This window comes from Meleagris gallopavo, chromosome 9 (genome assembly GCF_000146605.3).
Source record: "Meleagris gallopavo isolate NT-WF06-2002-E0010 breed Aviagen turkey brand Nicholas breeding stock chromosome 9, Turkey_5.1, whole genome shotgun sequence".
NCBI lineage: Eukaryota > Metazoa > Chordata > Aves > Galliformes > Phasianidae > Meleagris > Meleagris gallopavo.
Genome location: NC_015019.2, coordinates 16,328,775 through 16,339,287, shown reverse-complemented (window position 1 = coordinate 16,339,287; position 10,513 = coordinate 16,328,775). Strand labels below are relative to the sequence as shown.

The window sequence follows — 10,513 nt, the reverse complement described above, 5'->3', positions numbered from 1 at the left end:
GACTTCCGGCGTGCCCCGCGCGGAGCGGAAACCTACGACTTCCGGCGTGCCCCGCGCGGAGCGGAAAACTACGACTTCCGGCGTGCCCCGCGCGACCGGGAGGTCTGCAGCTCCCGGCGCGGGGCGTGCTGGGTGTGCCCTCAGCCGAACTGGAAGCGGGGACGGTGGTGGCGGTACCGGCGCGATGTGGTACGAGATCCTGCCTGGCATGGCCATCATGGGCGTCTGCCTCAGCGTCCCCGGTCTCTCCACCATCTACATGCACCGGTGGTTCAACGGCGGCAAGGTCAGCGCTCCCGGACCGCCTCGACACTCCGAGGCTCCTCGGGCCGCGGCCTGCCTCCCGCCCCCTTTCCCTTCGCCCCCCGCTTTGCGCTTTCCCCGTGCCGCTCCATAACGCGCAGCCCCGTGTGCCCGCAGGAGAAGAGGGTTGCCCGCAATCCGTACCAATGGACGCTGATGGAGAGGGACCGGAGGCTGTCGGGGGTCAACAAGTACTACGTATCCAAGGCAGGTGCTGGGAAGGGCCGTGCGCCCTGAGCTGGGCACGGGGTGCTGCTGGGACAAGGGTTTTGTTATGGTTTGGGTGCGTGAGGAATGGGGGTTGAAAAGTGGCACGTTGAGCTGTGCCTTCTGCCCAGCAGACATGGTTTGGGGACAAGAGTTGTGCGTGTGCTGCTGTTACTTGTTCACTCTTTCTTTTTCAGGGTCTGGAGAACATAGACTAAGGCAGCACACCTCAAAGAAGCCACAGATCTGTATACGACAACCTAGGTCTCTAATAAAGATATACGTGTATTTAACCATCGTATCTGTGTTGCTGTAAGATTTGGATGGAATTAATTTCCTCTGGAAAAGAAAAATTGCTAGTTGCAAGATGTCGGATGTGGAAGTGAAATGCAGATCTTGTGTCACTTGTTGCAGGATGAAAACATGATATTATATGGCACTCATAAGAGAGAAGCTAGAATATATTTATTTACATAATGTAGATATAACGTAGTGACTTAACAGCAACTTAACAAGATTTGAGATAACTAGATACATTTGATTATTTACTGCATAGAGGGTAGGGCAAATACATAGGAAGCCCTCCCATTGAGCCATGAGGTTCAGAGTGGAAACCCTTGCTTCTTAAACATGATCAATGAAGGTAAAGAGCCCAAGCACAGCTGGATCTACTCCTAGTCCTAGATTTGGTCAACAGTTTATGTCTAAAGGATTATATGTGCACAGTCAATCTAATATATAGTCTTAGTGAAGTTAGTAGAGCTTTCAACCATTATAAGATGTGATCTTAGAGAGGCTAACAAAGCCTAAAACACACTATTAGTCACTTACCAAGGATCTCTATCAGCATGCTGTCTTGACATCAAGTATGAGATCTCTGCACAAGCGTAACCTCAATAGGTTTCCCTACTTATGGGGAGATCCTGTTGTGCAGCCAGCTGCTGTGCAGGAGAGCTCAGGTAGGCTCTTGGGCTGAGTCCCTGCTTATGGGGTATGATTGACTCATAGCTTTTTAGGAGCATGCTCAATTGGTCTTCAGCTATTGAATAAGGTGTCTGCTATCAGCTCTTTCAGCCCCCCAGGTCTGAGGCAGATTTGTGGTTGTTAATCTACCTTAGCAAAAGCATTATCAGTACTGCTGCTCAATGTCCATCGGCCTTGTCTGTAAGGTCAGGTCTAAAGAGGCAGTTGAGGGAAGGAAGGCCGTGGGTGGCAGGGAGCATACTGTCACATCACACTGAATCAAGTGTTTCACTGTGAGGCACAGAGGTGTGGAACAACCAGAAGCAATCAGATACTGAACAAGACACAGTCACATAAACTAGAAATTTCTGAAACCACTGTGGCTAGAAAATTAAGCCTTAGCTACACAAAGGCTACAGAAATAGCACCAGGCTGGCAACAAACAACCCTTATACTGAGGATACCCACTAGAGATCGTGTGTTAACTGTAGCTAAGCCTGTTTCTCTGTTCTACAGAAATGTCTTGGTAATGCAGTTTCCTTTATTTGCTTGTAGCCACACTGAAAAAGTAACAAATATTGTGGGAATAGAAAATACACGGATGTAAGTAGAGTTCTGAATTTACACCAGCATAAATGACAGCAAGCTTAGACTCAAATTTGCATCTGAATTCCTGCAAGGGGTGGTTGGGAAGTGACTGAAGAGTTTCTCAGTCCTCCTGAGCAATACATCCGTCATGGTTTGTGCCCCTGAGCAGGGCCAGAAGCATCTGATGCTTCTCTGGGGGCACTCTGTGCTCGGGCTCCACAAGAAGGTGGGTAAGTCAGGCCTGCCAGCTGCTCAGGCTTCCTAAATATTGTCAGCCTTGGATTTTGTCAAAGCTGCCTGTTTGTTCCTGTGGTAACACCCCCCTGTCATGGAAGAGTGGCTGCTGGGGATTTTGCACCCTGTTTTTTATGAAAATGTCTGAAGTTTCTGCCATCAGCAGCCCTCAGGCTTTGAGAGCTGTGTGCCAAGGAAGCTCTGTGCAGCAGGCTGTGCTTGCAGAGCTGCAGGCCGGTTCCGTTCCCAAAATGTCCTTGGGCACTGTTGGCTCATGGGTTGCCATGCCAACAGAACACAAAGAGCAGTGGTGGAGCTCCTTCAGGCACTGCCAGCCACCACCTAACTACTCTCCCCCAGTCCTCCCCCAGCCTGGGAACGACATTTCCAAGGTAACAGCTTCTCTTTCCAGAGGTCAAGACAATGGACAAGGAAAATGAAAATGCTGCCACTGAGAAGGTAGCCCACATGATTGTGAAAAAGGCAATACATACTGCACAAGAATATTATCTAAACAACGTGCAGAAAAAAGAAGGTAAGGAGCTTGCTCTATTTACATGTCTTACCGAGTGTCAGAGCTTTCCCAGAAGGATTCTCACAGCATTTTATCCTTTTCAGAAGCTGAATACACCGTCAGAAATATTCAGTGGACAACATGTGAAGACTTCTCAGTGGAGAGGGGACAGCAGCAAATCGAAGAATACATTTCCGTGAGTGACAATTCCAATCACTCAGTTAGATTGTGCCCTCTTACTGTTGAACAGTGTGAAAAATTAAATAAGAGCACCCAGTTCCTTTAGCACCTCCCTTTGGTTATGTCTGCTAGACAGAGTGTGCTCTGTTTGTTCAGCAGACATGGGAGCTTCACAAGAGCTGGCTTCACTGCTCAGAGTTTCTCTGGGAAGAAGATCTTCGGTACAGCAAAAAGTACCACTACAGAGTTGTCTGGAGCATCCCAACACGCAGAAAACCCATCCCACTAGCAACAGCAAGCACCTATTTTGTGATAGAGATCTCAAAAATCAAACCTGTCGTAAGTATTCAGAAGTGGCACACAGCAATCCTTTAAGGCACAGCAGCCAAACACCAGCTTTCTTTACCTTGAACGAGAGGAAGCAGTAATTTCAACAGTTCTAGCCTCTAACAACAGATCTTTGGAGTTAAAGTTTGTAGCTACACTCCAAAGGGACCAATTTTATTATCGGGACCATATTTAATATTTTTGCCTTGGTATCATATTACGTTATATTCTGGAAAAGGCTTGAGAAAACTAATTTGTAAAGCATAATATTCTAAAGGTATTTCCTCCTTTTTACTCCTTCCTTTAAGTTTCCATTGCACTTGTTACTGAAATTCTTTAATTAATCATATTATGTACACTTCCACAGCTCAGTATTCACCTGTACAATGGTATTTTGTGACTCAAGACCAAACTGAACCTGCACAGTGTAGGCTTTTATGTCCCCTGTTGTCATACTGTACCTTAGCCTTCCTAGCTGGTGGCTATGAACCCCCACGCAGCAACCCAGAAATCACTGCCACTGGTCACAAATCTTATCCTAGCACAAAATTAACATTGGAATTTCTGAGTCATTCCCTTATGAAGAGAAAATTTAGAGGCCATAAATCAAAACTTAAAATGGTGCTAATCAGTATCAGAAACGTTACATAGAATTGTTTTTAAAGGGATAGATATTAGTTCTCATCTAATCAAAACATTTCCTTTTTTTGGTCCTGTAGCTCAGTATGTGAACTTCACCCTGTCTCTCCTCTCTTGCAGACCCTGCCTGTGGAGGTATTCTTCTTTCTGGAGTCCAGCAGGCTGATTCACAGGTGCGCACCGTTGCTTTTTTATCACTGCCATGACTGGGGAGGTTCTAGCAAGCTGTTCCTTGCTAAAACAAGCAATAAGCCTGTTGTAAATGAGATGTTCACACTAATATAAGAGAGTGTGATGTCAATATTTTGTTAAGCAAAACCAAAGGACCCTGCTTTCACTCTATCACGTGTGAGCAGCCACATCTGCATTCTACGTAATGAGTTTTTAATAGCTTTGTGCAGTTCTAGCAAGCATTGATTTTTGAAGCTGATAGGCATTTTCATTTTTCTTGCTATTTGCCCTTTTTACTCTTTTCTCCAGACCAGAGCACTGTCGATTTAGAGAAAAGTGGTTGAAGGACATCATTGAAAATAAAATCATACTCAGGGAAAGGCTTAAATCACCATAAACAACTCCAACTCACCACCACTCTGTTGGTATTTTGAGGAGAATCAACGCGATGAAGGAAAAATGGTTATTTCTTCTTAACTTGTGGATTAACTTGTAGGTGTGGAAGCAGAATTAAATCAGTGTTAAACTATGGGCTGAGCTGGCTGCTGGTTTTATATGACAGTCCCTTGCAGATATGGGTGAGTGCAAAAGGTCAGACAGAACCAGGCTCCAGAGCGCAGACAGGAAGAAGCAGCTGGGCTGCGTGTGCCATTTGTGAATGCCAGACCTGCAGAACTCTAGGGCAAAAAGAAATTACTGGGCCTATCAGGGCAATGAAGAGGTTGGATGGTGGCAGCCAGAAGGTTGTGATCAATGGCTTTATGTCCAGGTGGAGGCCCACGATGAATTGTGTCCTCCAGGGGTCCATCTTGGGACCAGTGCTCTTCAACGTCTTTATCAATGACATGGATAATGAGATTAGCTGATGACAGAGTGGTGCAGTTGACACGATAGAAGGAAGGGATGCCATCCAGAGGGACCTGGACAGGCTTGAAAAGTGGGCCTATGAGAAGTTCATAGAGTACAAAAAGGCCAAGAACAAGGTGTTGCAATTGAATCGGGGCAATCCCGGATATGTATACAGTCCGGGAGAAGCACACACTGAGAGGGTGGAGAAGGACTTGGGGATTCTGGTAGACAAAAAAAAAAAAGGCTGGACATGAGCCAGCAGCATGGTTTTGCAGCCTGCAAGGCCAACAGTGTACTGGGCTACATCAAGAGAGGGGTGGCAACAGGACAAGGAAGGGGGTTGTTGTCCTCTGCTCTGCCCTCACAAGGCCCCACCTGGAGTACTGCATCCAGGCCCAGAGCCTCCAGCACAAGAAGGATGCAAAGCTGTTATACTGGGTTCAGAGGAGGCCATGGAGATGCTCATAGGGCTGGAGCACCTCTCCTCTAAAGAAAGGCTGAGGGAGCTGGGCTTGTTTAGCCTGGAGAAGAAAGGGCTTCAGAGAGACCTCATTGTGGCCTTTCAGTACCTGAAGGGGCCTATTGAAAATGTGAGGACAGACTCTTTGTCAAGGAATCTTCCCAGAGGTCATGGCTTTAAATTCGGAGAAGAGAGATTAGGTTAGATACTTGGAGGAAATTCTTCGCTCAGAGAGTGCTGAGGCCCTGGCACTGCTGCCCAGAGCTGTGGGTGCTCATCCTTGGAGGAGCCCAAGGTCTGGCTGGGTGGGCCTTGGGCAGCCTGAGCTGGGGGGAGTTGGGACTTCAAGGTCTCTTCCAACCCCAGCCATTCTATTATTTTTGCTACACAAACATTCAAGTCATCTCCGCTGCCAAAATTACAACACAGACACAAGAAGAAGAAAAAAAAATACCCTCAAGAATACATTCTGTTTTTAAATACACTTCAGAAAAAAATAACTCCCTTCTTTTTGGAAATACACAGTTGAATCAAAGGTAGCCACCATCAGTAGCCTTTGAGTACAGTTTTAAAAGAGCCATGCCATACTACTGAAACAGACAAAATGAAAATAACACAGAAGTTAAAATAAGACTTTAATCTAGAACATTTCCATAGACAAAATAAAATAAAATAAATTGAAAGATACTTCCTTGTTACCACCTGTCTACAACCAGGTTCCAACCACTGCACCCCACTGCTCCAATACCTATGTATAACATAGTAGAAATAGAAGCAAGCAACTTACTTGTTGACCACAGGGTTTGGTACAATCCAGACCAGACCTTGCTACTACTGTTACTGTCATCTTATACCCCAGTTGCAGTCTGCTTCCTTTAAAGTAACTGAAGGTAATCTATATTAAATTACAAACTTATTTCTATTTACAAGTGTACTTGGAATCACAAAACAAACTCAATGTTCTTTTGATAAAAAAAAATATCTAAAACTTATGAAAAATACATAAACAAGAATTTAGGGATTCCTTAATTTTCATAACCATCAGTAGCAGCTTGCTTGTGATGGCCAATCTACTCTCATTAATGAGAAAAAAATGCAAAACAGCACTTATCAGCATCAGCAGCATGTCCCAGAGCTCTCCCATGGAATCCACCTGTTTGTCCAATTCTGAATGAGCGCAGAACTTGACTACCTCCAGCTTTCCTTGCCTGTTCCTTCCCTGTAATCTTTCAATTTACAGGGATTCCTTGCAGGTGGTGAGCAAATCATCCAAGAAAATCTGATAGAAGTAATCCTGTTTTCTTGATACAAATCATCAGTTCCTGGGGCTTGGTCCTGTTGGGTGAAAGGCACTGCAGCACTTGCAGCTTTTTTCAAATGAGAGCTGGAACAGGTCAGCTGCTGCTTGACAGCATCTATGGCATACAGTTCAAATGGGGAATTATTTTTCTTCTTTGCCCTTAGTCTTTCTGTAGACCATCTCTCGAAAGCTTGCAAGGATCTTATTCTCTCTTTTTCTCCTCTCTTCCTGGTTGAAGGATGCCAGAGCTCTCTTTTCATCTGCGCTGTAAATTTGGTTCTCTTTACGCAGACGCACAGCTTCCATTCGACGATGTCTGTGGAGGAAGATATTGTATACATAAGCACAAGCAGAAGGATGTAATGCCCCAGCACAGCTTCCATCCAATAACTAACCTGAAGGTTTTGAGGAGCTAATAAACAAAGACACCTAAACCAGAGAACCCAAACTGCACAGAAACCTCCAAGGAATGAGCGTGGCTGAGCTGACTTCTGAGAGTGTCTGCTCGCAGAGCAGGAATCCCTCATGATCCCAGGGTGTCAGGGTGCTAGCTTGCCAAAATACAAATTAACCTCCTTTTGTACTGACAGAAAAAGAAGGTATGGCAAACCTCCCACACTGATTTGTCTCATACCGAAGAGGCAGTGCATAACCTCTGCTGTCCAAACACACAACCCTTAAGCCATCAGAGACAAGCATCGAATTTGAAATAAAGAGAATTAGAAGCATGCTATCTGGAAATAATTTTTATTCTTCAGGAAAAAGTGACCTTAAGGAACTATGCATCTATATATAGCAGTAGAGTTCAGCATCCATCACTGGAAGCATACAGAGCACGTGCTCTTCAGAGCTTTCAGCTAGAGCCTGGAAACAGCTTTTCAGCAGGCCAACAAAGGAAGCAGCTTTGGAAAACGTTACTGAAACATTACCATCATCAAAAACATACCTGCTGCCACTCATTACATAACCAGAGCTCTCAAACGATGCTATTTCTTCACTGGTCAGGCCAATCTCACCTCTCCGAGGTATGCGTTTTCCTGCTTTTACATACTCTGCCATTGCTGCACCTTCACCTGGCAACAGGGCATGCCCATAGCTAAATAAACAAACAGAGAGAAAAGCAGCAGGGATTTTAATCAGTCTCAACTAGAGCGACTCTAAGCTAAACATCCAGCTTCCCTAATCATTACTGGCTACAGCAGCATTTTAAGGATTTTCCTAATCTTTCCCAAGTATGTTCCCATTTCATACTTAAGGCTAATCTTAGCAAGAACATTTTAAGTAACCAGTTTAATAAATTCTGGTTAAACAGTAGTAAAGGCTGTATAAAGTCACACCACTGCAGAGCATTAGAGTAAAGGCTAAAATGCATAAAACAGACTTTTCTACCTGAACTCAGGTCAGAGTAAAGACTAGCACCATTACCACTTCTGCCTTAGCTTCTGGTATAGCATCCCTCTCTGATATAAATCATACTATTCTACAGTCTTTTTGAGCAGAAATCTTCACTCTAGATTTACTTGATTTGATCGAGGTACCATTTAAGTACTCACTTCAAGGGCCTATCATCTTGAGACGCATGTGTTTTGGGAGCTTCTGGTCCAATCAAGCTATCAGCTTCTGTATTTTCTGCAATGATTAAACAGCAAAGCAGATTAATACTGTGCCTGTTCTTTGTTATCAGAACAGTCAACAGGTCAGCAAACACCTAACAAAATAAATAAATAAATAAATAAATAAAGCATGAAAAGATCACCAAGAAGTTTCAAGACAACTTTACAGGAACCTACTTGATCTCTCAATCCAGAGATCTTCCCCTTGAAGTGTTTCATCATCAGAATCTTCACTGCTTGAATCACTGGATTCCTTTCGGCTCTTTTTATTTTTCTTTTTTTTATACTTCTTCCTGTAATAAAGTCAAAGTTATCCACCAAAATTTAAGATGAAAGAACATGCTAGGAGACATACTCCAGTTATGAGTTTCTCAAAGTACCTTCCACCAAGGACAGTCTGCATTTATACTGTTTGATTGAAAACAACTGATAGTTAAAGACAACCTATCCACTGTTATGCCTTTCATACACACTAGAAAGTGGCTCCCTGTGTTTCTCTGTGCTCTGTGATTCTGTACATTTGAAGCCAGTCAGATTATGATTGTCCAACAGCATTTATGGCTCTAATTACAGGAGTGCTCAGCCTCCCTCAGCTCCTGCTAAGACAGTGCTCAAAGGCAGATGCAATTGCACTTAACAGCCTGGAAACTTACTTCCTGTGCTTCCTTTTCTTCTTTTTGCTTTTCTTTTTATCTTCATCTGAAAACAAACAAACAAAAAAAGGAAGATCAAAAAGAGTACACTGTGAATAAATAACTGCCTCTGCCAGAATGCCTCAGCACACATCTCGGACATAATGTCTTTTTTCTTACCACTGGAGCTCTGGTCGGACTCTGACTCACTGTCACTGTCCTCAGAATGTTTTCTGTGTTTTCGTTTGGATGCCTTCCGCTTTTTCTTCTTTCTTTTCTTCTTCTTTTTCCTTTTTTCCTCTGGAATGTTTTCAAAAGATAACGTTAGAGAAAGATGAAGACATAGTTCCACGCATACATCTGGACTTCCCCAAAGCAAGGGGGCCTATCACACTCACTTCAACCAAAGTCAATGAACTTCCTGGCAGCAACAGCAGCAGGTTCTAGGTAGCTACTAGTTATCAAAATGAGTTGTATAAACAAAGCCAAATACCTTCTGAGCTGGAATCCGAAGAGCTACTCTTGGATTTTGCCTCTTCGTCTTCTACTGGTGTATGCTCATCAGAACTGAAGAAAAATAAGTTTGCTTTTTAAAAGCTATTTTGTAGTATTTAGTAACTAAAGATCAAATGCACACATACACTGAAACACGTGCTTGCAGATCTTGAGCCAGTACTTGCAACAGAACAAACTCTGCACGGCCAGCGTGCAAGAGAGCAACTGCTTTCAGAACCACAGCACAACAGGCACCTAGTCTACAGTACAGAATGAATCATAGAATGGCTCGGGTAGAAAAGGACCATTATGATCATCTAGTTTCAATCCCCCTGCCACAGGAAATCATATAATTGTGTCACATCTTGTATAACTGGTATGCTGGGATTATTTGAATAATGTCACAGTTTGCTTATGTTGCCTCAGATGCTTCTGACACAATGAACTGTGGTGACTGGAGCAGCGGAGGGCTAATGCATTACTGTAAATTCTTCTACAATTTGTATCATAAAAACCAGAGAGAAAAAAAAAAAACAGTGAGAAGCAAAACTGTGCCTTACTCAGGGTCAGGAACCTTTGGTGAAAGCCCCCAGACTTCAGGTGCGCCCAGCTCTCCGATTCGCTCTCTCTCATTCAGTCTCCTGGAATGAAGCACACCGTTATTGGAAGCTGGCACGCTGCACCCAGCAAGCACCTGCTGGAAGGCTTACACTTGCGGGCACGTCCGACTTCCTACAGCAGCTTGAGAAAAGGAGTTAAAAACCAACCCAACCCAGCGGCCGAGCGGGCAGAGGCCGCCCCGGCACACAGGAGTTTCGGCACCGACAACGGCTGCCAGCCGGCAGCAATAGGTGCCATTGGGCAGGGAGAGGCCGCAGCCCCGCCCGGTCCCCGGCTCGCGGGCGGTACTCGCCTCTGCCGCAGGATCTCCTCCTTCTCCTTCTCGTAGTACTCGGGCCAGGCCTTGCCGTGGTGGTGCCCGTGGTGCGCGGAGGCGCGAGGCCCGCCGGGGCTGCGCTCCCGAGAGCGGGACCAGCT

At 44.9% G+C, this 10,513-nt stretch overlaps 3 protein-coding genes across 4 annotated transcripts in view; 2 read left to right on the top strand and 1 right to left on the bottom strand.

The window, feature by feature from the left end:
• Positions 1 to 69: 69 nt before the first annotated feature.
• Positions 70 to 808, top strand: NDUFA1 (NADH:ubiquinone oxidoreductase subunit A1). Its single transcript, XM_003208459.4, has 3 exons — positions 70 to 286; positions 421 to 510; positions 708 to 808. The coding sequence occupies exons 1-3, from the start codon at positions 185 to 187 to the stop codon at positions 726 to 728; spliced, it is 213 nt and encodes a 70-aa protein (XP_003208507.1). The 5' UTR covers positions 70 to 184; the 3' UTR covers positions 729 to 808.
• A 749-nt stretch (positions 809 to 1,557) lies between these two features.
• Positions 1,558 to 4,658, top strand: AKAP14 (A-kinase anchoring protein 14). 2 transcript variants are annotated; one of them, XM_019618307.2, is made up of 5 exons: positions 1,558 to 2,830; positions 2,914 to 3,005; positions 3,146 to 3,328; positions 4,076 to 4,128; positions 4,436 to 4,658. In XM_019618307.2, exons 1-5 carry the CDS (start codon positions 2,719 to 2,721, stop codon positions 4,521 to 4,523), a joined length of 528 nt encoding a protein of 175 aa, XP_019473852.1. In that variant the 5' UTR covers positions 1,558 to 2,718; the 3' UTR covers positions 4,524 to 4,658. The 2 variants fall into 2 exon arrangements, with proteins under 2 accessions (XP_019473852.1, XP_010713763.1); XM_010715461.3 differs by having other exon boundaries at positions 1,575 to 2,830; positions 3,149 to 3,328.
• Positions 4,659 to 6,057: 1,399 nt separating this feature from the next.
• Positions 6,058 to 10,513, bottom strand: part of NKAP (NFKB activating protein) — a 6,797-nt gene continuing 2,341 nt past the window's right edge. Inside the window, exons 2-10 of the mRNA XM_010715471.2 lie at positions 10,389 to 10,511; positions 10,036 to 10,116; positions 9,474 to 9,547; positions 9,161 to 9,280; positions 9,002 to 9,047; positions 8,526 to 8,641; positions 8,289 to 8,364; positions 7,682 to 7,831; positions 6,058 to 7,051 (exon numbers count right to left, since the gene is read on the bottom strand). Coding sequence (XP_010713773.1) covers positions 6,877 to 7,051; positions 7,682 to 7,831; positions 8,289 to 8,364; positions 8,526 to 8,641; positions 9,002 to 9,047; positions 9,161 to 9,280; positions 9,474 to 9,547; positions 10,036 to 10,116; positions 10,389 to 10,511 — 961 coding nt within the window. The 3' untranslated portion in view covers positions 6,058 to 6,876. The remainder of the gene's footprint in view (positions 7,052 to 7,681; positions 7,832 to 8,288; positions 8,365 to 8,525; positions 8,642 to 9,001; positions 9,048 to 9,160; positions 9,281 to 9,473; positions 9,548 to 10,035; positions 10,117 to 10,388; positions 10,512 to 10,513) is intronic.